This window comes from Spea bombifrons, chromosome 7 (assembly GCF_027358695.1).
Source record: "Spea bombifrons isolate aSpeBom1 chromosome 7, aSpeBom1.2.pri, whole genome shotgun sequence".
NCBI lineage: Eukaryota > Metazoa > Chordata > Amphibia > Anura > Pelobatidae > Spea > Spea bombifrons.
The window spans coordinates 3,704,525-3,730,818 of record NC_071093.1 but is presented as its reverse complement, the minus strand read 5'-3'; the positions used below and the strand labels follow the sequence as shown (position 1 = coordinate 3,730,818).

At 46.0% G+C, this 26,294-nt stretch overlaps 1 protein-coding gene across 2 annotated transcripts; it reads right to left on the bottom strand.

Annotated features, from left to right (window-relative positions):
- Positions 1-1,233: 1,233 nt before the first annotated feature.
- PTPRN (protein tyrosine phosphatase receptor type N) lies at positions 1,234-26,049 on the bottom strand. 2 transcript variants are annotated; one of them, XM_053471835.1, is made up of 23 exons: positions 25,777-26,049; positions 19,290-19,340; positions 18,549-18,662; positions 18,306-18,411; positions 17,070-17,316; positions 16,627-16,948; positions 16,171-16,359; positions 15,475-15,509; positions 14,885-15,237; positions 12,780-12,866; positions 10,891-10,970; positions 10,016-10,080; positions 6,038-6,250; positions 5,683-5,892; positions 5,242-5,389; positions 4,653-4,726; positions 4,115-4,192; positions 3,864-3,983; positions 2,944-3,110; positions 2,199-2,252; positions 1,894-1,958; positions 1,692-1,765; positions 1,234-1,322 (listed from the first exon to the last, which is right to left on the bottom strand). In XM_053471835.1, the coding sequence occupies exons 1-23, from the start codon at positions 25,856-25,858 to the stop codon at positions 1,251-1,253; spliced, it is 3,006 nt and encodes a 1,001-aa protein (XP_053327810.1). In that variant the 5' UTR covers positions 25,859-26,049; the 3' UTR covers positions 1,234-1,250. The 2 variants fall into 2 exon arrangements, with proteins under 2 accessions (XP_053327810.1, XP_053327811.1); XM_053471836.1 differs by lacking the exon at positions 12,780-12,866.
- Positions 26,050-26,294: the final 245 nt, after the last annotated feature.

Here is a 26,294-nt window from a genome sequence, read left to right as displayed (position 1 = left end):
ACAAATACTTTATTCACACCAAGATACAAAATTAAAGTCTATTATAGTTCTCTAGAAATGGTTCTCTTTTTTTTGGCCGTGGTGAACGTTTATACAACGCGGTATGAAAAATGAGAAGGCGAAGAATTAAAGGAGGTACTCGTCTCAAACTCGCTGCCCCCCCTGTGATCCTCCCAAAGAGAATGCAGCATTATTATAAAGAAGGCGAAAGTGCACACAGAAGGTGGGCCGGGGGGACGTACGGGAGAAGACGACAGACGAAATGGCCCCTGGAAAGATTTCCGCGTGATCTAGACGCAGACAGGACACCGAGAGACACCGCTGGCATTCTGTATCACGCTAAAGGGTTCTAACGTTCTAGGTAATCATTGTTATTGTAAACAGTGGCAACATTGTTGCAAGAGTCTCAAATCTCATGGGATCCCCTCAATGGCTTTAAGGGGGGTTCTAGAAGTGGACGCGGACCCTGACATTTAGCCGCAGCTCTGCCGTTAACGAATTGCCAAAGCCCCCCCCGGCGGTCCTGGCCCTCGGGCCATATTCAGCGATCATGTTTTACTTAATACAAACTAGAACTTGCTTTCGATGGGTTTCTGAGAGCGGCTCGGCTGGGATCCTAACCCGCTCAGAAGCTCTGGGGTATAATGAATGTCTTTTGACCCTTAGAGTGCCAGAAGGTAGCATGATGCATAGATTCCAAGGCACTCAAAGGGTTAAATGTACATTTCACGGCATTGAAAGGCACCGTGGAGGGCGTCTCGCCGCTGGGTACCGATTTTCTTTCCGTGGTATACAAACAGCCAGATGTACTTGATCTATACCCTGTGTTTTAAATAATTACCGGCCGTGGGCTCTATATGCAGAAGACCACCATAGAAAGACAGAAGACCACCATCCTGAATGAAAACTCACATGGGGGGGGATTTACTAATATTTCTGTTTTGAAACCCCGCAGATTATCTCCAGCGGTGTTCGGCGTCCTCAGTGTCTTCGGCTATAGGGGTGAAGCGTAAAGGATGAGGTAGCAGAGGTAATGACGCGAGTACCAGGCGGTGCAGGGGGGACAGAAGATTGGGACAGCAGTAAAGGCATAAGATGAGCTCATGTGCGTGCGGCCCCCCCGAGACCCTCGGGCGAGGAGCAGAGAGTACACCAAATGGGTATTTCAGGGCGGGTGAAGCTGCCGTCCCTGTAAGGCGGGCGTAAAATCACAACACCGAATGGGGCCGTAGGGTCAGGACACCTCTTTATTACTGCGGTAGCGCTTTGAGAATAGCGTTGACCTCCTCTGCCACCGCCGTGAGCGCAAACTCAAACTGGTCCTAGAAAGAGAAGGTCGGAGAAAGGATTAGAACTCTACGGCATTGAACCGGAGCGGCCACATTCCACATATTACTTCTCATTCCAGCAGAACGTATTATCCGTGGTTACCTCTCCCCTAGGGTATTAGTATAATGCGGCGTGTGACATGGTTTCAATAAAAAGGTTAAAAACGTCTCTTTCCATAGCACGACCCCTACCTGTCCCCCATTACATCCACTTGGGACCCCAAGTCCCCAGAACGCCCCTAAGACTTTTCTGAAATGGGGGGACAAGCAGAAGGGGGGGTGCTTTGTTATCAGATATATATGGGGGGTAATGAAGGACGTATACATCACAGACGGGGTGTTATACAAAGGGCGCGTCTGTACCTTGGTTCGAACCATCCCAGGCCTCTGGTCGCGGACGTGTTCCAGCGACGCGGCGATATCTATCTCCTTAACACCTAAACATACAGAACGGACGGTAAGCACGACACCGGCTCACATACAGAGACGTGAAGCACATAACGACCCCCGATTCGCTATTTCGACTCCCCTCCCAAAACGGTGTCCGAAATCCCTCCATCCTCACCTTTGCTCATCCGGTTCAGTACCATGTCTATGAGGATATACGTTCCGGTCCTTCCAGCTCCGTCACTGAAAGAGAAAACGTTCCGTCATCGTTTTACAGGAGAACCCTACGTGATTCTAGATCTCACCGAACGAACGCCGTCTTCGCTAGGAGGTGCCGCAAACTTTTTTATGGCTGAGTGTGAGTACTCGGGCTTGGTTGAGTTAAGTATGAAGCATCGGTGTTGTGTAAATCTATGGGGGGGGGGATTGGTGAATGAATGAATACCGGATATTGGGAGAAGAATGCAGAGGACGAGGATTTACCTGCAATGGGCAATAATGGGACACGAGCGACCCCGGTACGACTTATTCACTTTCCTGCAAAAGAAGAAAACTTTGCGTAAATTACGTTTTTCTGATGGTGGGAACGTACCACGGGCTTCAGGTGATCTGCCGATCGTCTATGTGGGGTTCAGCCAGGACGGATAGGAGTTGCCGTCCAGAAACCTTAGGTTTGGCCGACGTGGAAGTATTTCCGGGACGCAGACTTCCGTTACGAAAGATGTAGTCAATACCCAAGCTGGGGCTCATCCGCCCATGATCACTTTTGTGACTATGCAACTGAGACCAAAATTACAAGCTGCAAATCACAAAAATGACACGGGCAGCCATGAGTATCTGAGATGGGACGAGACCACGGACACGGAGGAGAGGAAGGAACCTCTAAAATCAGGGAGGAGAAGCGGGGTGCGTCCCCGAACCCAACAAGGTCTACATCATGGACTGAAATCCACATAAACATATACACAAAAGAGATAGAGCCAAGAAAGGATAGAGCTCTGACTGCCTGCCCTGCAAAGAGGCAGGAAGAATCTCCATTCCGTCCGCATGGGAACCAACGGCACGTTGGAACCAACAACCCTGGCTGTACATTTCAGTTATCTTGGACCTCATCGCCGAGTAGTTATCCAGGTTATACGATATACAAGTTATCCATTTCATTGATCCTTATAGACTGAAGATACCAGTAAGCCTGAGCTTGGGGGTCTCTCCTAATGCCCCGTCTCACCTGCGGAAGTCGAGCAGCGGACGGGTGCTGCTGGGAATGCCGGTGGCCGGCCAGCTCAGGAAGTGGAACTGCGTGAGGGTTCGCGTCTCTTGGGTTTGGACGTTCTTCAGGTAAAAGCTGCGAACCAGAAAATCTTCACACCATATGTGTTCGGAGACCAGGTTCACCTGCAGAGGGGTTCACGGCACAAAAAGTTAGTGCATTGACTTGAAATCAGGTTTCGAATGGAAACATTTTCACCTACTGAATACGCATCCAACGGGGAGTACGACATAACATATGCGCTACAGTTCAAAAGATTTCGGTCACTGGAAAACAAGGACATTTCTGGCTGTAACATAATTGCAAAAGGGTTTCTAACGATCAGTAAGCCTTTTAAACTTAAGCTTGGATCAGCAAACACAACGTGCCATTGGAACCCAGGAGTGATGGGAGTGATAAAGGGCCATTGTAACACAGGAGTGATGGGAGTGATAAAGGGCCATTGGAACACAGGAGTGATGGGAGTGATAAAGGGCCATTGGAACACAGGAGTGATGGGAGTGATAAAGGGCCGTTGGAACACAGGAGTGATGGGAGTGATAAAGGGCCATTGGAACACAGGAGTGATGGGAGTGATAAAGGGCCATTGGAACACAGGAGTGATGGGAGTGATAAAGGGCCATTGGAACACAGGAGTGATGGGAGTGATTTCCAGCTACAATAGTCATTTGCAACATTAACCCTGTCTGCACTGGATATCTCATGCTTTTCATGTTATTTTAATGGACAAAATTTTCTTTTCTTTCCAAAACAAGGACATTTCTAAGCGACCCCACACTTTTGAACTGTATTGTATATTCCATTTGCTTTACAATTCGAGGGTAATTGGTGGGAACTACAGAGCGGCGTTTGGGATTCTATAGACAACGTCCACCGACCTCGTAGATGTGGTACAGAGACGATCCTTCGTCAGGCCAGTAGCGATCGCACTGCTTCACTCCGTCTTCGACCAAAGGAGTCAGCATCACAATCACCGTACAGCCGTTTTCCCAAACCATCTGCGGATTAACACCCAGACACCGTCAGTTCCCTGCCTCAAGACAACAAGAGGTCAAGACGGAGCGATGGCAAAACATGGACACCCTGAGCGAGAACGACAAGCGGTCAACACAGCAAGAAAAACATTCACCTGCCAGAAGTCGGCGATGGTGTGGGAGAGGGGTCCCTGGGTGGCGATGTACGCTGGCATTCGGGGGTCATGTTCGATCTAATTTAAAGATTGAACACAAGAGACAACGTGATACCATACCTGCGGCGCTTCAAACAGACGGGAAAAACTAGAGTTTTAATAAGTCGAATTCAAAGTATTTCAGTAAAGAACAAACACGCAATTCATAAAAAGAGAGAAAAATGTAATATTTCCAACTCGTTTGTATTAAACATCCCTGGAATATAAATATAGAGAGAGTTCGCTTCCTGGTTTAATGAATTTCCGATACAGTCTCAATTTTAATTAGTATAAAAATAATATTTAAAGGAAGCCATTAACGGGTTTAATTTGTAAAAGCGTCTTTTTTAATTAGTTTTTTATTTTTTATTTTAACTATTTAATTCATTATTAGGCTTAGAGAAGATAAGCCTCCGGTGCCCGTCTTCAGGGTGAAGACCCCGAAGACTATGAATATTACGGGGCAGTAAATGTGATTTGGGGTTTTTGGGGTACTTACGACGGGGCTGGCGTTGATGTAATCACTGCGGGAAGGGTTGGTCTCGCTCCTCAGCTTAATGCGCGCATGATCGTCTATGGCAGACAGATGAAAACTCCATTACAATCTCTCTACATGCAGCAGGCATCTCAAGCCAACGTTCTCCTCTGCTTTTGAATCTGCCATTAATGTCAACAGGACCTCAACTATGGGTCTCCTGAATAGCCCAGAAGAACCCCGCGCGCCTTGTAAACTACGTTCTGGTTGGCTTTTGGAATCAAGAAGGAACCCCCTCCCCCAAGTGTCAAAATTCAGGAAAATAGCTTAATTAGGGGTTTTAAAAACTGGAAGGATTGGTAGAAGGGTTGACGTTAATGAACTAAAGTCTACTTTTCATCTTAAAATACTAAATTCTGGAAGCTCTGAATGGAACTAGAATAAGATGCTCCTTACAGATTCCATTCGAGTCGACGCAGAGGAGAACTGATTTTCTAGAGCTAGCGCCAAACGATAGAAAATGTATGTTTTTAGACCAGCTGTGTATCTGCCCGTTCTCAGTGTTTCTGCTTCGCCTTCCTCTAACTTTCTGCCCCCAAAGAAGGGAACTCACAGGGCACAAAATCCGGATTGCGGTTCTTTTTCAGATTGGCTTCGGTCTTCGCGATGGAGCACGAGTTTGGCTCGGCCTGATAGGCGCACAGAGCCTGCCATTCTTTGGCGAGGCGATCCCGGTTTCTCAGGTGATCTTCCATGTAAGCCTGCGGGAGACAAGGGGGCAATTAATTCTCTAACGCTAGTTGGACCATTCTGGATTTCAGCTGCATGAATGCCTGATGGCTGCTGCATCGAAAAATTGGCCACAATGAATATTTTATCACCTAGTTTGAACAGAGTAAACTGGATATTTTGTGTTTAAGAAAGAAATGCACCCTTCTTATGTGGAAGTCATTTAGGACTCAACAATCGGCCTGATCTACAATGAGTTTTAGGCTCAGCCAATGTTAGATGCCACAGGCTTGCTCTTGCTTCTGCCCATAGCAGGGTGACTTACCAGGATCATGTGGCCGGTTGAGATGTCCATGTTGGATTGGACTGGCTCCTCGCACCAGGATGGGGTACTGCTGTGAGAACTTGGGCTGGGTTGGGGGACATCGCTGAACTGAGAGGACACGCTGCTAACGCGGGAGTTCTCGGCCGCGGCGCTGGGAGCCTCCGTGCGACTGAAGAGAGACTTCCCTGCCATGTGTTGTCTGCAAAGATCCTTCAAGAGAGAAACTTAACGTTAAGAGGATTATTTAGAGATGAATAGGAACCATAACCCAGAAACCATTGAGCGCTTATACAGAGGTTCAAATAGCAGCTACTTTTAGAATTATCTCCCGTTTTAGAGTTTCCCCCCCTTCTACCTGGTACTCGAACGTAGAGTCGCCGGTGCCCTCCGGGCCGAGTCCCGCAAGGCGCTCTTTTTCTCGCTGCTTGGCATGTTGGCGGATGCAGAATATAACGGCTGATGCAATGACTATACCGGCAATGCACGCCAAAGCGATAAAGATGAGCAACACAAAGCGCAAGTTGTCTCCAAAGTGACTTGTGTGAGGAAGTACAGTACCGTTTTCCACCTGCAGGGGGAGACAAGGCAAAGGTGAGGCAAAATATTTCAGGACACCAAGGTTCGCTAGAAGGTGGAGCGACAAGTTACAACCACGAGAACTGAAATAGTATTCAATCAGAGACAAATCATACCCCATAAAATATAGCTGTAACAAAACGTATGGACAAAATGACATGCACTGTATATAAACGTCATTGTGCCAAGGCTGAATACGGCATCCAAACTGACAGTGCCGTCAGTAGAGGTTGTGCGGTGGGTGCGGACTGCACCGGGTGGCACCATCAGCGGTGGGGACGCCTGAAGCTGAGGTCCTCAGGTCCTCGTGGAGATGGCTTTCCTCCTTCCGGAATAGAAGCTTTAAGCTCTTGCGGGGGGTGAGAGAGAGACGATGGTGGGACGCGGTTAGTCTTGTAACTGCGCAGTGACCACCATCATCGTCGTCTCTCACTCACCCAGGTTGTGACTGATGGTGCCGAAACGCACCTGTGTAAATCCGAGCCCTGCTCTTCTACCGAACCCCAAACAGTGAATATATACATAAGGCCTTTAGTGCCTTCTTTTGCTCCTTTTTACTCCCTAAGGTGAGTCTGTTCTAGAACTTTGTGGTCTTATACCTTTACCCAAAAGCTTGCAATCCAAAAGCCGTACCTGAGGTTAAAGTCAGCTCTTCAAGGTCAAAATAAGCTGATAATTGGCCTTAACCCCATTTAGGATTCTTAATTAGGTCTTTGGGGACCAAATTTGGGCTCCCGTGTTTGCACTTTTGAGCTGAGGCTGCGCCGAACGGTGAGCAGAAATGACTCAGCTCGGTAATTGGCACTGGTGTAAAAACCCCAAAAAGTCAAGCATTTTACCTCCCCCCAAAAAATATATATTAATGGCAGCCCAGTGTTCTTCGTTGGGAATTCTGCCGTCCTGCAAAGAGGGGAACTACAAAGAGGTTTTGTTTCTATACGACTTACCTAGCGAGAGCCCCGGCTTTTGGTGCGGTCTGTGCTATCCCCTTACGGAGCTCTCCGGGGGAGCAGGAGAGCCCAGTGACCATACTGTGATCTCCGGCCCCATACCTTGGCCCCTATACAACGGCCAGGCCCATGGCCCACAGGGGCAGAGAGGGACACAGAGGAAAAGAAGGTACAAATGAGAACAGGAAGGGGGTAAGAAAAACCCAGAGGATAGGAAAAAATATAAATGGGGCGAGGAGAAGAGGGTCTGGGGGGAGGAACTGATAAAGGAGATTTAAGTGGAGCCGGGGAGGGGGACTGAAAAGGCAGGATAAATAATGAAAGAAGAGGAGGCACAGGGGAGGAAGAAGACGGAGGACGCACAAAAGACAGGGTAGAGAGAATGAGGAGGAGAGAGGGACGGAAAGATGCACAGAGCTGCAGAGACACCAGCGGAGAGGGACAGCGATGGTGGAGGCCGGGCAAAGATGAGACGGCGAGCGAGAAATGGGAGCGGCAGGCGGGCTGCGTGTGGGATGGGGGCTCTGACACCCTCATACTGCCTCCCAAAGCTCCCTAGAACATCAGCCTCCCCGTCACAATCACAGCACTTGTCACATCAAAAGAGGTTGCTATGACAACAGCTCCATGTTACTGAGGAGGGCCGGGCCCTCTTCACGAAGGCCCCCCCCAACACCCAAAGACAGGGAGACGCCTCCCATCCTCATCCACCCCATGCCCCCCCTCCTGCAGCTGGGCAACACCTCCCCCACACCCATCCCGAAACAACCCCCGCCACCCCACCCCAGGCGTTACCCTGTAATCAATAAGATCGGAGATGAGGGGCGGGGGGGGGAGGGATATAACAGCCAATCCATCACCGGCTCACAGCATCACAGACAGACAGACAGACACAACACTCCAGGCAGACAGATACATCATCCAGAGAGACAGAGAGAGCATCCCACACACACAGAGACAGACAGACAGACAGACAGAGAAACACACCAGACAGATAGACAGACAGATACAACATTCTACACAGGCAGACGGACAAATAGACAAATACAGCATCCCAGACAGACTGACAGACAGAGAGGGCACCCCAGACAGGCAGACAGAGAGAGAGACAGAATCCCTGACAGACACAGCTCTCCAGACAGACAGACAGACGACAGAAGGTCACAACGATCAGGCTAAGATATTTATCAACCCAGGCAACCTGGCAACAGACAGACAGACAGACAGACAGCCCACCCCAACAGACACACACTCGCTCTATCCCACCGGGTCACATGAACACAGCCCCGTGCATACTGACAGATCCTCAGTTACTGGCCCGGGTATACAGACCGCTGCATGGATTAAAGGGGCGCGCATGTTCACCATTCATAGTGTTAAGTGAAACCCTGCGCTGGGACATTAGTCAGCCGACGTCCGGACAGCCGGACACAACACAGATAAACAGCAGCGAGATAGAGAACGAGAGTGACGCCCCGACAGAGACAGCCCGCCGGATGTCACACCGAGATACATCGTTCTAACACACGCAGGGCGGGGGTCTATTCATTAAAGAGAGAGATCGCAGGAGAGCTAAACATTTTAACTCCCTGATATCACAAAGGGCTGAGCTATCCTATTGTATGTAAAAATAACACAGACTGAGCTATACATCATACAGGGCCAGCTCAGCCCTTCATAACACACAGAGATATCACGCCTTAGTAAAGAGAGCCCTAACTAGAGTGAACGGGAAAATCTATTATTATTTATTGTTTTATATAGCGCCATCATATTCTGCATGTTACTGAGTGCGTCTGTGTAGGCATGTTAGCATGGGTGTAAGTATGTTACGGTGTGAGTTACTGTGTGTGTAAATATGTAACAGTGTGCAATTATGTTAGTGTGTATGTTACTCTCTGTGTGTGTTACTGTGTATGTAAGTATGTTACGGTGTGTGTGTAAGTTTGTTAATGTGTGTGAATATGTATGTAAGTATATGTGTGTGCGTGTGCAGGTATGTTATTGTGCGTGTGTATTAGTGTGTATGTTACTATGTTACTGTGTGACTGTATAAATATATTACATCGGTGAGCGTGAGAGATAGGGATCACGGCACAGATAAAGATCATCAGATGTGGAGGGACCAGGTTGGGGGATAAGAGAAGAGAAGGAGAACCGTCAGGAACGCGTTGTAGGTAAGAATAAGGAGTTCAAATTGAAGAGACAGTGAAGAGACCGACGGAGGGGAGAGGTCTGTAGAGCGACGGGTGAGCCGGCAGCGGCATTCATGATGGATTGTAAGGGGGCGAGACGGTCAGGATGGAGAGCAGTGAAGCCATGTAATAAAAATGTAGCCAGCATCTGAAACTCACACTTTCAGTCTTAATTCTAAAATACATTTATAGACAGACCAACCCGTGAAGAAGACCCCCAAACACCTCTTTAGGGGGTTAATTTCCTAAAATTATTATTATTGTATAATAAAAATAAAAGGGAGTTAAAGTAGAATTATTACTAAAGAATAAACTTAAACAATATCCTTCCCCTCTATCAGTGTTTCTGGAATTAATATTTCTATTTTTATTATTTTTTTCATTATTCGTGCCCCGCACCATGCATAATATAAATATTCAGAGGAAACCAATGATTCTGCTGCACCCCCCCCACACCCTGCAGGGGGCAGCACTTTACTGCACATGATCCGCCATCAACATGAGAAATGTGTGTGCGTCTTAACGACAGCGCCTTCCGTGTGGGGCGTCCAGCTTTGGTAATCATTTTATAAATTGGTGATTCGCCTGGTGATACCAAAAACGTCTCCTCACCTTGCCAACACCCGCCTGGACAATCTTCACGCCCGTCTCCGTTTCCAGATCTGACTGCAGGGCTTCTGGAAAATTAAAATTAAAAAAAAAAGAGAATTTCGAAGAAGGACGAGTTAATGGCTTTCAGACGCACTCCAACAGACCTCGGGGACGTTATTACGTTAAAGTCCTCGCTTCAGGAAGAGAATTTACTTTTTCTGAGACGTCTCCTGCGGGTCTTTGGAAATCTTTAGAAAAGTCTCCGGTGGGGAACATAAAAAAAATCATCGGCCAACATACCACGTCGCCCCGTCTCGATCCTAACGCTCTACTATACTCTGCAGACTACAATACGTGTAGCATACGGACTCCTCGTTATTCAGTATTCTCTATGGGTGACCTCAAAGAAGATCTTCACCATCTAGAGTTAGCTTGATGCCACCCGTGGCCCAGTGTAATGGCATCAAGGTCTTTCCGCCATGACATCTAGGACCTGAGTCCAAGAGGAGCGCTGATGGGCAACCTTGACTTGATGGTTGTGGTCAGCAGCTCGGAGGAAAGCTTTAACTACAGCTTATGAAAACCAGAATGTTCATGGACCATCTGAAGTTCTCTCCCTTCTCCTCCCCACATCTTTTACAAAGGCTGCCTGAACCAATCAACAACAATCAGCAACTTTACAGGAAGAGATAAGTTAATGGGGAGGGGAACAGGAAGTTACGATGGCTGCTTCTATGATACATTGTTACACGGGTTTTTTTGGTTGGTTAGTGTGTAGCTTGTATGACTTGTAGGGAGTGACAGGTTGGTTTTAAGGGAGGTTACGCTAAGAATTGTGAGATGTAAGAAAGATGCGTTCTGTATTCTACACACCTAAGGGTTGCGTACGCACGTACCTGCGCGGCTTGCGACATCCGTCAGAGATAAATTCTGCCTGTTCTGCTTAATTTGGAAGGTAAGAGCAGGTCCAACGATGCTAAATGGAGGGAGAGAAATAAAGGACGCTCAGGGCTTATTCCATAAATAATAAATGATCACATTGACTAAACTATGAAGAGCCAACCCCAGGATCTGCTCCTCCAGGAAGTAATTACGCAGAGACAATGAGACAATGGTCTATGCGGGACCCAACCTGGTGCTTCTGACCAGGTTGGGTCCCGCATGGAGCCTACCAGGCCAAAGAAATGAAACGCTACACATTTTCTGCAGACTTCTATGCCTTCGGCCAAAAGGCCAGCTGGATCTTCTTGGACCTTCTAAGGAACACCCAGCCAAAAATGGCTAGTAGTGCTAGGAAGGGTTTAAAAGGCTTGGTGAACCAACATAACTGCCATGTCTAACCCTCACAATCAAACTTAATGTGTCACACGCCCTGACCTGGACCATGGTCAGAGGACGCCAAGCGACCTCAGGGCTTCAGTGCTATCCCAGCATTTAAGCCAGAGGACCAAGCTTTACCTCTATACCTTTACTGATGTAAGGAACTGCAATGGAGGACCTGGGTGCCCATTGAAACGGCTCAACAAACTCATCAGACTCCTAAGGTTAAGGCGAGTTGACTCCGGACTCAATACACTCATTGGGGCTGATGGACCCAGCATTCAACTCAGTCACCCACTGGACTATCGGACACACACGATGACTTCAAAACAGCAACTCGACCAAAACACAAGGACCGGATGCACACCCTATCGAACCGACCAATCAATCAACAGAAAAAAATCGTCTGTGGCAGCTGTGTGGCTAATTGGAAATCTCTTACAGCCTCCCAGGTATGATGTCATCAGTCAAGAAACAGGCAGAAACGTAGAATTAGAATATTTAATTTAGTCTCTAGACCTACATACTGTGGATGAGCCTTTCTAATGTATAGCGAGGTCACTTTTTAGGAATCTTTTTGATTCTCCGCAAGCATAAAGGTGAGCTCGGTGGTGGACCTCCTTGAACATCGTGTCCTATTAATGGTGTGCGGGAAGGAGGACCTGTAACTCTTGGGTTTCTTGGTCTTTTGGCTAGGCTCAAATACATTCCCAAAAGGAAAAAGAAAGCTCTGTCCTCAGATCTTGAGGGCAGACAGGTTCTTGAAGCCAAAATCATACTTGGTGTACCCTGATTTGGTCTACTGTTGGCTTTGGAATATGCAACCTTGGCCACTTTTCATATCATAGCCGGGGCAGATAAGACCGCCAATGACATGATGGACCCACTCCTTTTATAAGAGGGAGAACTTTTTATAACACCAGCCATGGGTTGGTGCTGCTATAGTACAATTCACATCCACTTGCACTATTTTCAGTTGTTTTGGGTTTTTTTGGTTCCATTGTGGAGCTGGGTCATCGAAGACTTGGTTTTGGAGAGGAGAAGTTGGCTGTGCCTTTTGGCTGCCATCCTTCTTTGATGATCCTCAGCCTTTGGCCAAAGAGGGAAAATTTCCCCACGTAGGGAGGGCAGCCCCAGAAAAGGAAGAATGGGGATCTGGTATCCACTGCAGCCCTACGACTTTTAGTGCCAGGTTGGATTATAGAATCGCCCTCTTTATTATTTTTAGTTATTCAGTTGTCATTATGGAAGAAAAAAGGCTTTTTTCCCCCCGAAAAGGGCAGACAAGGTCGGCCAATTGGTTTTATTCCCAATATCGCTATACATCTATAATAAAAGGTAGGACATATTTAATATGTCATCCCGCAAAGTTCGTTGTATTAATTCCTTTGCGTCTTTGGAGGCACCGGGTGCTACGATGGGGTTTTTGTTTCTCTATCGCCCATGGGAAGGTTGTCATTCTCACCTGATGTTGATGAAGCTGGCAGTGGACAGATGGACTCGATGGGCCAAGGTTTCCAGCAGTCGAGACCCATTTTGCCGGCTCAGGGGCCTGAAGAGAAAGGGAGAGGGGTGGAGGTCAGCCCAGGGCTGCGGCCCTTCTCAGGATACTAACCGGCTTAAGAAAAACGGGTACGGATTCTAGACATTTGGAACATGGAGAAAAATGTGTTTCGTTCCTAGTTCTTCCCTTAAACTAACTTTATCACCCCTGCTCGTTCATCTTACTGTCCATAATGCCTTTAGAAGAAGACAATCAATTGTCCTGGTGGAAGCTTCAGGGATTTTAGCTCAGTATACGGTGTCTACAGTGATTTGGACCCATTTTCTGCACTATTAACCCATGATAGGTAAATACAATTTTTTTATCAGTCCTGAATAATCCTATGCAGAGAATATTAACAGTTCTTTTTTTTCAGTTAACTTTTCATTGATGTAGTATTTTTATTAATTACAGTAGGAGTTGTTTTACGGATTGTGCATCACTCATATTTAATTGCTGCCACTCCATATATGCATACCTGGGAACTCTCAGGGGTTTTGCCCCCAGTCTCTGGGTGAAGGGGCAGATTCTCCGGGTCATGCAGTCTGGAGCTGACCCCTTTTTATTTTCCCTCCGATGGGTTCATATATAAGACTCCCAATTGGTGTTTTTGAGAACGGTATATTATGGTTCATATCCCTGCTTGAATGCAGGTGGATCGCCTAAGTTGATCTTTAAATAATCACAAGTTAAGGATTCCATGAGGACCGGCCATTAAAGGGTTAATATTTAAAGAGTCTCAGGGTCAACTAATTCAGAAAGTTCCCAGGTACACAAATTATCATCATAACAACTTCATAAAAGAACGCACACGGCTATAAGCAGTGCCTAACACTCGCGCACACTCGCCCCACACTCACACACACTCACTCACACTCCGCCAAACCTGGTTACTTCCAGCTCGGGCTGACAATAGGATTCCAATGTAATCTGCACTAAGGGATCACGAGGAACAAACGAAAACCTTGCATAAAACATCCCACCAGCGCTTTTTCTGCCTTTGGCGGATGTTAGAACTTTAAAATACAAACGCAACGCTAACAATAAGAGAACGTACTCGCTCCTGAGATTGGCCGTGGGATTTAAATTCCCTTTAAGCAGCCACGAGGATCCCTTCCAAATCGTATGCATTGTTACTGCCTCTTAACAATATATCCAACAGGTAGCTGTAATATTAGTATAAAGCAACTCCCATAATTCTGCATCTTAGTAAAGGGTTAATTGGAATGCCTGTGGTTGGCATCCCGTGGCACCCCCTATAACATGTCTTATAAGATGTTACAAATGGTGCATTAATCAGATAAACTAACATTCCAAACATGCACAGCATTAAATTCCATCAGTATCCGCAATAAGCACAAATAAAGGGTTAATCAACACTGTGGTCATATCATTCGAGGGGCACCGCAGCTCACTGGCACAGGGATTGTAATAAAGGGATGCTCGGTGCCCATGTCATCTCTATATCAAGCTTTCTCCATCTGCGGCTCCTCTGCTCACCTATTGGTCGGTAATCTGAGAGGAGCCGCACCAGGACCAGCCCCTGAGCTTCTCCAGATGGAGGAGCCGACTAGAGGGCTGCTGCTTAAGTCCCCTATATGGTAGGGCTGGCCATGGGTATCACCTACATGACATCAGAGATTGCATCAAGCGCTGACTTCATAATACGACAGCATCAGTATCAGAAGGCACGGGAATGAAAAGGTCAAGAGAGTTGAGTTAGGCTTAGGGCTGGTATCAAGTCTGGGCCACGTTTACTAATCATGGGCCCCTTGCCAGCTTCTACAGTCTACAGTTCAGATCCCAGTTTATGACTTTAGTTCTGAAGAGGTTTTACACAGACCTTTAATAATACTGAACGCGCCACACAAGGCTCTCAGCACTTTTCCAGACCACGGGTTAATTGCTGAGCCCACTGGGTAAATATATGTGGCCAGTTAAACCCCGTACCCTGTCTATTCTACTTTCCATCATAATAAATAAGCATGGGTCAGGCTAATGACTCTAATGCGGAGGAGGAGGCTCACTTGTGGTCGGTGGCGATGTATCCCACGTCTTCCTTCGCGTTGCTGGAGCTCTGGGTGGGAAAGTTGCCCCCCTTCTCGTGGTAACTTTTCCTCTCCATGGATTTCTCTCCCCGCGCTTCGTTGATGGCCTCCAGCAGGTTCTCGTAGCGCTCTGTCTTCTTCTGGATATTTGGTTCTAGGTGTATGCTGCCAGTGGGAACCTCTGGGCTTGCGATACCTTCCACATCCAGGCTCAGTTGCCCGGCACTCAGCGTAGTGGTGGCAGTAGCAGTGTCTGGGCTTTTCAGGGGGACATCAGGGGCAGAAAACTGGGGGTCCGACTCGGCCGTATGCTGCATTTCTCCTTCAGAGACCTTTGAGAATTCAGAGACACTATTACCAGGTTACCCGGTGACGCTAGGGAATTATTCACTAAGCCAGAAACCTTCACATATAGGTATGAAACCTGGTGTTATATCAGTAAGCTTAGGAGAAGGGCTGGCTGAGTCTCAAAGAGACTGTGGCCCACAGGGGCCATTGATTTTCTGATCGAGGAATATCCTCCCCGGGTATAAATTTAAATTTCTACATCCATTGATAACTTTACTTACCCGCTTTGGTGGGGTCCTCTCTGCATTTCTTGCCCCTGTAAAAATGAGGAAATTGGTGGCATTAAACCATTTCCTACTATGGTTTTTTACACTCGACCTTTAAGGGGGGAACAGTTATGTTGTTTTCAGCAGTTTTGCATGAAAATGTGTATTTGTTAAAAAAGAAAAAAAAAACAATTATTTCCATGAAACACGGAGGGATCACCGCCCCTCCCAAAAAGCTTCCAATACAGATGGGTTAGTAAGCATTGAGCCTTGGGGCTATACAGTCAGTCATTATCTTAGCTCGGGCCCCAGCTGGACCGCTGTTCCAAACAGAGAGGTTCCTGGTCTTTATGGAAGAAGAGCTGAACACCAATGGCCATCAAAGGCTATATTCATAAAGGTTCCGAGGGAAAGTTCTAAATGTGGAGTAAATGTGGAGTAGTCCCCACCAATAGAATGTTCCTACTCGTCCCGCGTCTAATACCTCGGAACCGGAACGTTATTTATTAATAAGGCTGATCATGTCTAGGTTTTGGAACCGAAGTGTTTTCAGTAGAAACCAAGAATGAGAGAGACCTTCAGGAGAGAGGCTTAAAAATATAAGCAGGAGCTTCTCAGAAAATTGCTAAGAAAACAAAAATCTAATTGAAAATTAAGTAGAGAAAAATCTATTTGTATCTTTTCCCCAGTTTATATTCTCTAGGAACTCACCGGGGTACGGCTGGGACTCTGCCTGAATGAGCTGAAGGAGCGAAGACAGCTGTTCCAATTGTGTTTCACTCAACTGTCTTAAGTCTACCCCATATTTCTCCAGGACGCCCGCCAAGCTCAGTGCATCCTCGACACCTTGCGTTTCTGGACCGGCTCGAGGGTCTGGTATGTTCTGCATCCCAGCTGAACCTGCAGACGACAGATAATATCTTTAAATCACTCGGAACAGCACGGGAATCTTAAATAGACGTCAACTGACTAAATCACACGTTTTAGTCGCCTAGTCGGCAGAACTCAGGATTAATTAGAATTAACAAAATTCTTACCTTGTTCTCACCTCCAGCAGGTGTCGCAAAGACAAATTTCTGTTTTGCTTCTACCATTTTCTCTGATAAAATGCAATATTATCGAGGACATCAGAGAAGCAGGTCCCTGGTGCCCAATAACCGGACGTACCTCTCAATGTCCTGGCCGCCTCAGCTCTGCTCTCCGGTTGAGGATCTTGATTATCTTCCGGTATCTGGTTTGTTCCTTCAAGTTCTTCAGAGCTGTCTGCGAGATCCTCAGGTAGATCGTCGTCGACACTTTGACGAGGAATCTTCCTCCTTAATTCGGACCAGGAATGGTGCCTTTCAGTAGGCAAATGAATAGTCAGAGGAACTTCTGGTCCTCCCTGGTATCTCCCATAAATGAGTCTCCTGGACCCCTCTGGTCTGTTATAAGGGGAACTGAAGGTCCTTGATGGGTTCCTCAGTCGAGGCGTCTCTTGGTAAGCAAACTGCGAGCAAAGGAGAAATGAGCGAGCAGAGTCAGCTGTTACCCTTGGGATTTATCTTATCTTCGAAGAACCAGACAAGGACAGTTATAGGGGTTCCAGCGTACTCATGGGCACACCTTACCTGTGAGTTGGGTGTCTGGGAGCTCAGGAGGAAGTAGGTCAGGTAACGATCCACCATCGGAGGAATGTTCTGCTTCACGCTCACCGGAAGCCTGTGTTGCTGAAGGGCAGGTTCTTGGGGTGCGGAGGGCAGCCTAGCTCTCAAATACTGCAGCTTCTCGGACGGCCCGGTCCATTTCTGCGCCGGGGTCTGGGCGACTCCCGTAAGACGCTGGGCTGTCCGTCCAGGAGCGTGCGCCATTAAAGACCTGAAACAAAACCACAGAAGAGGGGGAAAAATAGACTAAGATGTCATCAGCACTGAAGATAAAACTGTGACATCATACCGTGGGAAAACTATTATAATGTTGCACAGTGTCACGGTATAGGTGATTCCATAGGGGTGTTTTTGTAACATTAAAGATGTCTAATCACCTTATAATCAATGTATAGGAGGTGCACTCAGAAAAACGCTAGAATATACACATAATAAGCCAAAAAAAGATACGTTATTGATACATTATAATATACATTATAGTATACAGGTATATTCAGATCCCCAACCTTTCGGCATAATAGCCTCTGGCAAGGGTTATTGGTGTATTTCTGCACCTCCTATACATTGATTATATTTTGATTGCTAGCTGTTGGGCGCAGGTTGGAGCGCTTGGCGCGAATTCCAATACGTTTGCATGTTTATTCTGTGCGTTCTTTCTTTGGCCCGCCATCTTTCATGCTTGTATGCCGTGTTTGTCTAATCTCGTTTATGTCACGATGACTGGATATGGAACACGCGGGCCGTCGTCGTGATATGGAGATGAATTTGATAACGACGAGTCTTGTGCCATCAGAGAGAGAGAGATGTGAGAGCGCGGCGGGGGGATGTGACCGTCGGTCCTCCTGATGAAGGCATCTAATCAGTAACTGTCTCTTTGTTATTCAGCCGAACGCCCGCCGCACGCTTTAGTGTTTAATCGAGACGCGCCGTGTATCATCTGTATAACGCTCATGAGGTTATTCCAGCTCATATTAAATCTGCGTTTGTGTCAGTTTTTATAATGTTCTGGTTACCCTGGTGATAGAATCCTTCAATTCTTCCTTAACAATCTACAAATATAGCCGTGGCACACGGCCGAGGGTACTGAGGATTCACCTCCCCGCCTGGCGCCCATAAACAATAAATGTTCTATTGATACTCGAGATGAAGAGCGTCTGCCCCATCCGCCTCGCGTCTCTCGATGTACGATGCGCCTCTTACCTTTCCTCATCCAGCACATCCAGGGGGTCCAGGGGTCTGTACTGCGGGATTCTTCCAATCTGGTGAGCCAGGACCCTCTGTGTCACGTCATCCCTCCACGAGAGCCCTGCGGCCGTAGAGAGAGGAGGTTTATAGCTCATATTCTCCATGCCCCATGGACCATACATGGTCCTCCACTCATCCTGATCTTTATAACTGAGGGCACCTTGGACTTGGCTCTCTGTTCGTTGCCTGTTTGTATACCTTTTGCTGTAAGCTGGCGTAGCACCCCCTGAAGCTGTTGCAATGTGCCAGGCGTCACCTGGAACTGGCCAACGTCCCTCTCCGAGCGCGCCCTGCACTGGCCAAATAAACCATCTAGAAGCAGAAAGGATGGACATCGACGCCATGATGTCAGAGGGACGAAACATCGCAAAGATTCACATTTATTGGCTTTTCATCTATTAGGTTTTACATCCAACACATAATTACCGCCAGCGCATGTCGCACCGCAACGAGTTAAAGATTCTGGCCCAAAAAATATAACCCTGGCCTGGTTGGTTGTGGTCGGTCAAGTATTTCATCTTTCAAAACAGGACTAACTGGTACAAGATGCACCACGCCAATGCTAAGCCCCAGGATATGACATCATATCCCAACACGCTGCATTGTCTGTATCGGGTGATCTGTCTCGTCCAGCATGCAGGAAGTGACATCACATCCATTTCCTGCATGCTGGATCAGTCTGCACGGAGGGAGAGAGACACATACAAGCTGTTTGGGGGCTAAGATGGCACAGAGTAGCTGTTTGGGGATACATTTAGCACCGTGGGACATGTTGCTTGGTGAAGTTGTAGTGTGGCCCCTGTGGTTTTTAGTTAAGTCCTTGGGGCCAACCCGTGGGAGCGTCTCCCGTAGAAGGGCCGAGCAGACGCTGCATCAAGTTAAAATAAGACGGAACCTTCCCTTTGATATGGGAATTTTGTGCACGGTGGATACACTTACCTTGGACACAGACTTCGTCTTTAGAACACAGTCTCAAGTCAAAGAGACAACCTGCGGAGAGGACAGAGACATTTCAAAACAGGGGCATAAAGAGAACCCCATCTGGGAGTCACGGACTGTATTCTGCTATCCCCCATAAGAGACCGCAGAGGATGTAATAACCTTAAAAATAAAAGACAACCCCCCCCCAAAAAAAAAACTGTACAAGTTCCAGGAGCGTCGGCAGGAGAGAGAGAGACAGCTGTGTGACTGCGAGACATGAATCATTCAGCTTCCCCGACACTCTCTGCATCCTATTTCTGCCCTGCCACAAAGATTCATTATCCCCATCTGAAGGCTGCCGCCCTCCCCATACGTGTTCAGCGCTCGGCTCCGAGCCGCGGTATTAACCCCTTCATTCCCGCAGCCGCAGAGACAGGTTTATCGCGCAGTCCATAAGCGTTACAAGCATCCAGGAATCAATATTCATCGATATGCAAATCGTCGGGAGAGCTTAATGTAAATCACAAGTCTGGTAACCATCGGCTACAGCTGCTGCTGTACGACCACACTCATCATCCTTAGCCAGGAAAAGATGGGAGTTGCAGTCCATCACATTTTGGATATAGTATATATTCAATCAATATTCTGTATATATTAATAATGACTGCTGTAGGGGATTCCGGGAACATTGAGTCTCCTGGTACCCCTAGGTCTAGAATCCTCGGAATAATTGCCCCAGGGGTACCTATAGGAAGCAGAAGCTATACCATACCATAGAGTGTTTAAAACTAAAGGTTAAGCAGGCTGCTGACAATGCACAGAACACGTATGACGATATAAAACACGCAGCCGAGCCTTTTATGTAAAATATTCCGGTTTGTGTTTCCGACGAGGGCTGTAGGGGCTCGAGTTACTAAACGCAGCGGAGCCTCTCCATCTCCCCGCTTGACGCGGATGAGATTCGCCTCTCTGACGTCGGTCTCTGATCTTTAAATGAATTCTCCACCGACGTCAAGTCGTGTAAAGCAGATTGAGAGATGCCGGGGGGGGGGGCTGGTTGAAGATCCGACGTCTGTTTTATTATTTCATTTGACATCAAACATCATCTGCTTTCAAAAATAAATAATCACCCGGCAGAGACCATCGCAGATATCCGAATGCGTTACAAGGCTCTAATAACACAGATTCCGCAAAACGTCCCTTGTCGGAGGTAAAAATATTCATCGCCACCTGTATTCAAGCAGGGATTTCAGCTGGGGTAAAGCAGCGAGAAAAAGGACAAATTTGGGATGCTCAGAAATCATGAATACGAAGGAGGCAGAATCTGCCGGTCTCCCTGAGACTGGGGGTAAAAACCTAGCGACTCGGGGGCAAACCCTGCGATATTCTGCTTGCTTTGTTGTTGTTTTTGGCCCCAGCTTTATATAAGAGGCTGCATCTGTTCTCTATAAAGGGGTTATAAATATAGCTCTGTCTATGAATATTGTATCGACGTAGTTATGGAAATGAGACTCTGCTGCATTATTTAACGTGACGGGGGACGGAATCAGCGCCCGGCGATCTGCCATCGGGTAATTAGCGCAGCGGCACACGGCGGCCCCCGATACGAGCGTTTGGGTAAAGGGCAGTTGGGTTGTTGACGTGAGATGAGTCACGGGGAGAGGGGGTGGAAGAGCGAAGGCAACGTCACGGGCTGATTCATCATACATTTCACATACAACATGGACAAGCGGAAGCCCCCCAGAGACGGGCGACAGATAGGAGCTCCATCGTCAGAATGGGGGGGGGTTGGTTAAGGAGACCCCTGAGGAATATATGTCTGAAATGTTCCTTTCTTCTGGAGGGATGGGGTTGTCGGCCCCAGAGGAGAGGACAATGAATAAGCCAAGTTCAGGTTTGCCTGCTTTGCCACTGATTATAAAATGATAGAAGCGCAAAGCAGGCCAATGTCTGACCCGCTCCAGGCCCGGCTTTAATTCAGTTCATCAATTAACCCCGGATCAATTCACTGCTACTGAATTTAGGCTCTGAAGACTTGTCACCCACTGACCGAGTCTGCCCTTCCCCTCCGATCCTCGTTCTCTCCTTCCCCTCCGATCTTTCTTCTCTCCTTCCCCTCCGATCTTTCTTCTCTCCTTCCCCTCCGATCTTCTCTCCTTCACGCATTTCTAGATATCCCGGCTATTGCCGAACCTAAACTGCATCGCTGGCTTTAATCTCATTTGTTTTTATTGCAGTCTTTTGGGGAAATTGTATTCAGTCGTGGAGTTAAGTTTCCCTTTTGGCAAAATTGGAACCGTGAAGCCGGTGTTTATCCGAATCCTGTACACGGCGGGGAATCCGCGCAACTAGAATACTAACGTGCTGGATCACCAGGACCATCCATGGCACAGAGGACAACGTACACGCGCATGGACACAGCTGCATATCTAGAACTATAGAACTACATATATATATATACACTCACAGTGCCGTTCAAAAGTTTGGGGTCACTCAGCTGATTTCATGGAAAAGAAGGACATTTCTGGCTATAACATAATTACAAAAAGGTTTCTAACTATTAATTAATATTAGCCTTTTAAACTTGGATCAGTGAACACAACATGCCATTGGAACACAGGAGTGATGCGAGTGATAAAGGGCCTCTGTGCGCCTATGAAGATATTCCATTCCAGCTACAATAGTCATTTATAACATTAACCCCGTCTGCGCTGGATTTCTGATCCATTTTGTGTTATTATAATGGACAAAATTAAATTTTCTTTCAAAAACAAGGAAATTTGTAATTGACCCCAAACTTTTGAACAGTGGTTTATATTTATATTTACTTCTGCCTATGTTTGATGGAAGTGCCCATTATTGTACTGCCTGTGACCCCAATCACAAACATTTCTCATTCCTTTGTTCGCCATAACTATTCTGTCACATTTCTCGTACTTTATGCTTCCTGATAAACAAAGATACCCCCGGGGGCCACACAAACGTCATTCTTCATTACCAACACAGGATCCAACATTCATTCTGGAGAACAGGGACGCGCTTACCCACTTTATTAACAGAACCAGAGCCTCTAATACGGCAGCGTCTGATTCTGAACAATTATTTATCCCCCAATTACCCTTTGCTCCCGCTGCCAGGCTTGGGGTAACTGGTACCCTATGTAATAATTCAAAATGGGACCCAAAAATCATAAGAAATGATAAAATCAGGTTAGAAAAATCGCCGATCAAAACCTTATTAATGAGACCAAGAAAAGTTTTGAAAATAAATTAATTTAATTTGCCTGAAAAATGGGTATTAAATGTTTAATTTGATAATAAGGGAAATAGTAATATTTAAATTGTGTTTTATCTGAAGCTTAAATTATTGCCGATAACACAAACTATTTTATTTTTAACTGACGACTTCGTTTAACACAACGGCTGGAAAAAAGGCTTCTAGCAGAGGGAAAAACTAGATAATGTCCTAAAACACACAGTGGAATTTCAGATAAATCGTTTCACTCTAATTAATAAAAGTCTATGAAGAACGGACTTCATTAGCATCGCCATAAAGCGTCAGCTCAGTGCGGTGTTTGACCCGGGAAAGTCACCAAAAATATCACATGACTGACAGCGACCGCGGCTCCAGGTCTGCAAATAAAGGTTAAATATATATATTTACTTACTTAATGTGAGACTTGAACCCTAATCCAATCATTTTTTAATTTGTTAACTTTGAGACAGGAATGCTGAGCGGGTTCAACATGAATCAAAACAAGTTTGTGCATCTGCAGCATAAATAAATTTGGGAAAGCCAAGTTTAACCACGGATTCTATGAACACCTTACAGACAATGTAACTTAAACGTAAAATGTCATTCTCCGCTTTACCCTTAAAGAAAAGAAAAAGAGAAAAAAAGTTTTCACCTGCGACAGTAAAACCATGTATGGGGTATGACGTCGGCAGCGATGATAGAAATAGTGGAGATATATATTTATAGTTAATGGAGACACGCGGTTAATCTAATTTGTAATGACTGATGTGGTCGATCCGTTGACTAAAACAGAAGCCCTCCGGAAAAAGCGTGAATGCTCGTTCTCCATCTATACGATTGTAACCTATATGCGGGATGTATACACAGCGGGTGATAATCTTGGGTCAATGTAACAGAATATTGATCTCTTCCAATGTCTCAAACTATGACATGTGAGGCTGTTCTACGTCTAAAATAACTTAATTTCTTTATTTAAAATATTGATATAGTTCCTGATATAGTGTTTTTAGATAATATATATTTATGGTATATACCGATGCTGTTCTACGAGCAGATATCAGAGATCCATTCTACAAACATCCGTATATGAGTACACATCTACTAATACCAACATCATTATATTATATATATAGATATATATATATACCCATATAAATATATATACCTATACACACACACACTATATATATATATACACATACTTATATATTTACAATATATATATATATATATATTTATACACACACATATATTTACAGGATATATATATATATATACACATTGTAAATATACATTGTAAATGATAAAATAAGATCCTCCTTATGGGTCCACAGCAGCGAAGCAATATTGCCAATTAAATGTAATAAAACTCGCATGGGGAGCTTAAATTCGGAACCCGGTGACATCTTAATCCGGTTCTAAAGCTGCTAGAAAGACATCTGCCTGATGGGTCCCCTAAGGAAATACCTAATGTCGTTACACAGCATTTCCGAAATTCACCCAAATAATAACAACAATAATAATAAACTCCAGAAACAGCCGTGCGATTCTAGAAACGTACATCATCAACAGCGCTAGAAAAGGAAAAAAATCTCAATAACAACCGATTTCTAGAAAACCGATGGAGATCGGAACACGGAACGGGTGATATACGGGAGCTCCTCCAGAAACCAGAATAGCAACCGAGATCAATCACTTCTCCAGCCCATAACTCGATTTCCAGGACTAAATCCGTCTCTCCTTATATTAACTCTTTCAGCATCACGAGAACCAAACCCAAGCACGGAAAGGGTTAATCCTCACAAACAATTATAGCATTTCAGCATAAAAAAAGGAGAAATCGTCGTTTTTTTCTATTGCACGTTTTCTGAAGACCTCGACATGTTTTTTTTAGCAGGAAATAATCGTACGCTCCAGGGTCTGTTGCTAACACTAAGACGCGCCATTTGGGGTGATAAAAGGCGATATTTATGATGTTTGCAAATACAGCAACATTAAGGTAACCAATCACCATTATCCGTTCACATCTGTTGCAAAGCAATTTCCCCCACCAGGAATACGATTCTTCCAAAGTAAATAAAAATGTTTGGGGTTTTTTTTTTTTTTTTTACGGCTGGGAAAATGTTAATTTTATTTGTAAAAAAAAAATTTAAAAAAATGACGAAATCAAGGATTTGGATCAGTAATTGTAAATATTTTGCCCCCCATGTAACACAACAAACAGACTGTTATTGGTACAAATAGAACGATATTGTAAATCACTGAATTACAATATAACGCCCCAAAAACCACCTGTGAACATTTATAATATTCACCAAAATTGCATTCACAAAGTGCTTATTAAAATAATAATCCTCCGGAAATCGCCGCCTTTTGTTCATCCGATCGAAACGCTGCCTTGAGTGACATTTTGATTGCGTCCACAGTCCCTGGAGTAAAATCGGCTCGTTTCACCTTAAAATGTATATCCGACGCTCCTGAGATTTACCATTTCCTGGCGTCACCAAAATTTGCCGGGCAGGTTGGTACTTAGTGCAACGAGGGGGGGGGTAAACGGCTCTGCCCTGGGTTGCCACTTTGGCTACAATGTATCCAGCAAAACCGTATTCCCATAAACTATATGGAATATGTAAAAAATCCTTCTAATAATAATAACAATAATTAAAATTATGATAATAATAATGATAATAATATTGATAATAATAATGATAATATTGATAATAATAATGATAATTAATAATATTGTAAGCCCTCTTTATCTCATGTATCAGGTCATCTTAGTCGATTGGTTCTAGTTTATGAGACCCTTTGAATGTATAGACTGTGCTGGGGACATTGCTGGCGTTATATAAATACAATAATAATGATAATAATAATAACAATAATGATAATTATAATAATAATAATAATGTATCCGTTACTTGGCATTGCTTTGTAAACAATTACCTGGGCCACCAGGTGCCCAAGGGGCTGTAGTTCAAGTCACTTTCCTTAGATCTCTTTGCTGGGAGTTAATGCCCAGATACATTAAATTGCCCCCCAAAACAGGAAGGGGGGACCTAAGAGGTTCTGCAGCAGCTGACTCTATTTATATAGATCGTCAGGGCTTTAGTCCAGTTAATGCATTGAATACAGGAAGGCAGTTTACCCCATAAGGTGCAATTAACCCCAAATCAGGAATGCTTAGATGAGGGAATTAAGGAAATACCCTGTGCCCCCCCCATTTCCTTTTGGACCCCGGAGAGCTCACCGTGATTGCGGGCACCGAGGCTCTTCAAGGGGCCACAGGTGATGAGCATGAAGCAGAGAAGGAGCCCTGCGGAGAGCCTCATTCTGGCGGTGGAGGCCGCCGCTGTCTGGGCGATGGAGTGCAGGCCTCAGCCGGTCACAGCTTTCCCTTAGACCGGGGACATAGTCAGTAAAGACAGGCCCCCTCCAGACCGCAGGCCACACAGGGCGCCCCCTGCGCTGCTCGGTACCCGAGGAAGAGCTCAACACCTCGGGCAGCGGAGAAGCGGCTTCAGCACCGCGGACAGCAGCCTTCCAACAGCCAGCGGCGACTGCACCCAGCAACCACGCCCACAAAGCTCCGCCCCCGCCAGTGAAACTTCAGGAGCATCGCCTGGCCACACCTACAAACTCGGCCTTCCTGTCACTTAAACGTCTAAGACGCTCGTCGCTCTGGACACGCCCACAACCTATAGAATCTGTGAATGGACTTCTGGAAATGGTAACGCCTCCTTTGGCGATTCCAAACCCCCTTTTAAC

Bases quoted from the DNA above. Each gene is read 5' to 3' on its own strand.
- PTPRN (XM_053471835.1), bottom strand. From the start codon at position 25,858: ATGAGGCTCTCCGCAGGGCTCCTTCTCTGCTTCATGCTCATCACCTGT. The intron at 10,971-12,779 runs GTGAGAATGACA...CCCTCCATTTAG, and splicing joins GCCAGCTTCATCAACATCAG to CATCGTTGGACCTGCTCTTA. The intron at 10,081-10,890 runs GTACGTGCGTAC...TTAATTTTCCAG, and splicing joins GGATGTCGCAAGCCGCGCAG to AAGCCCTGCAGTCAGATCTG.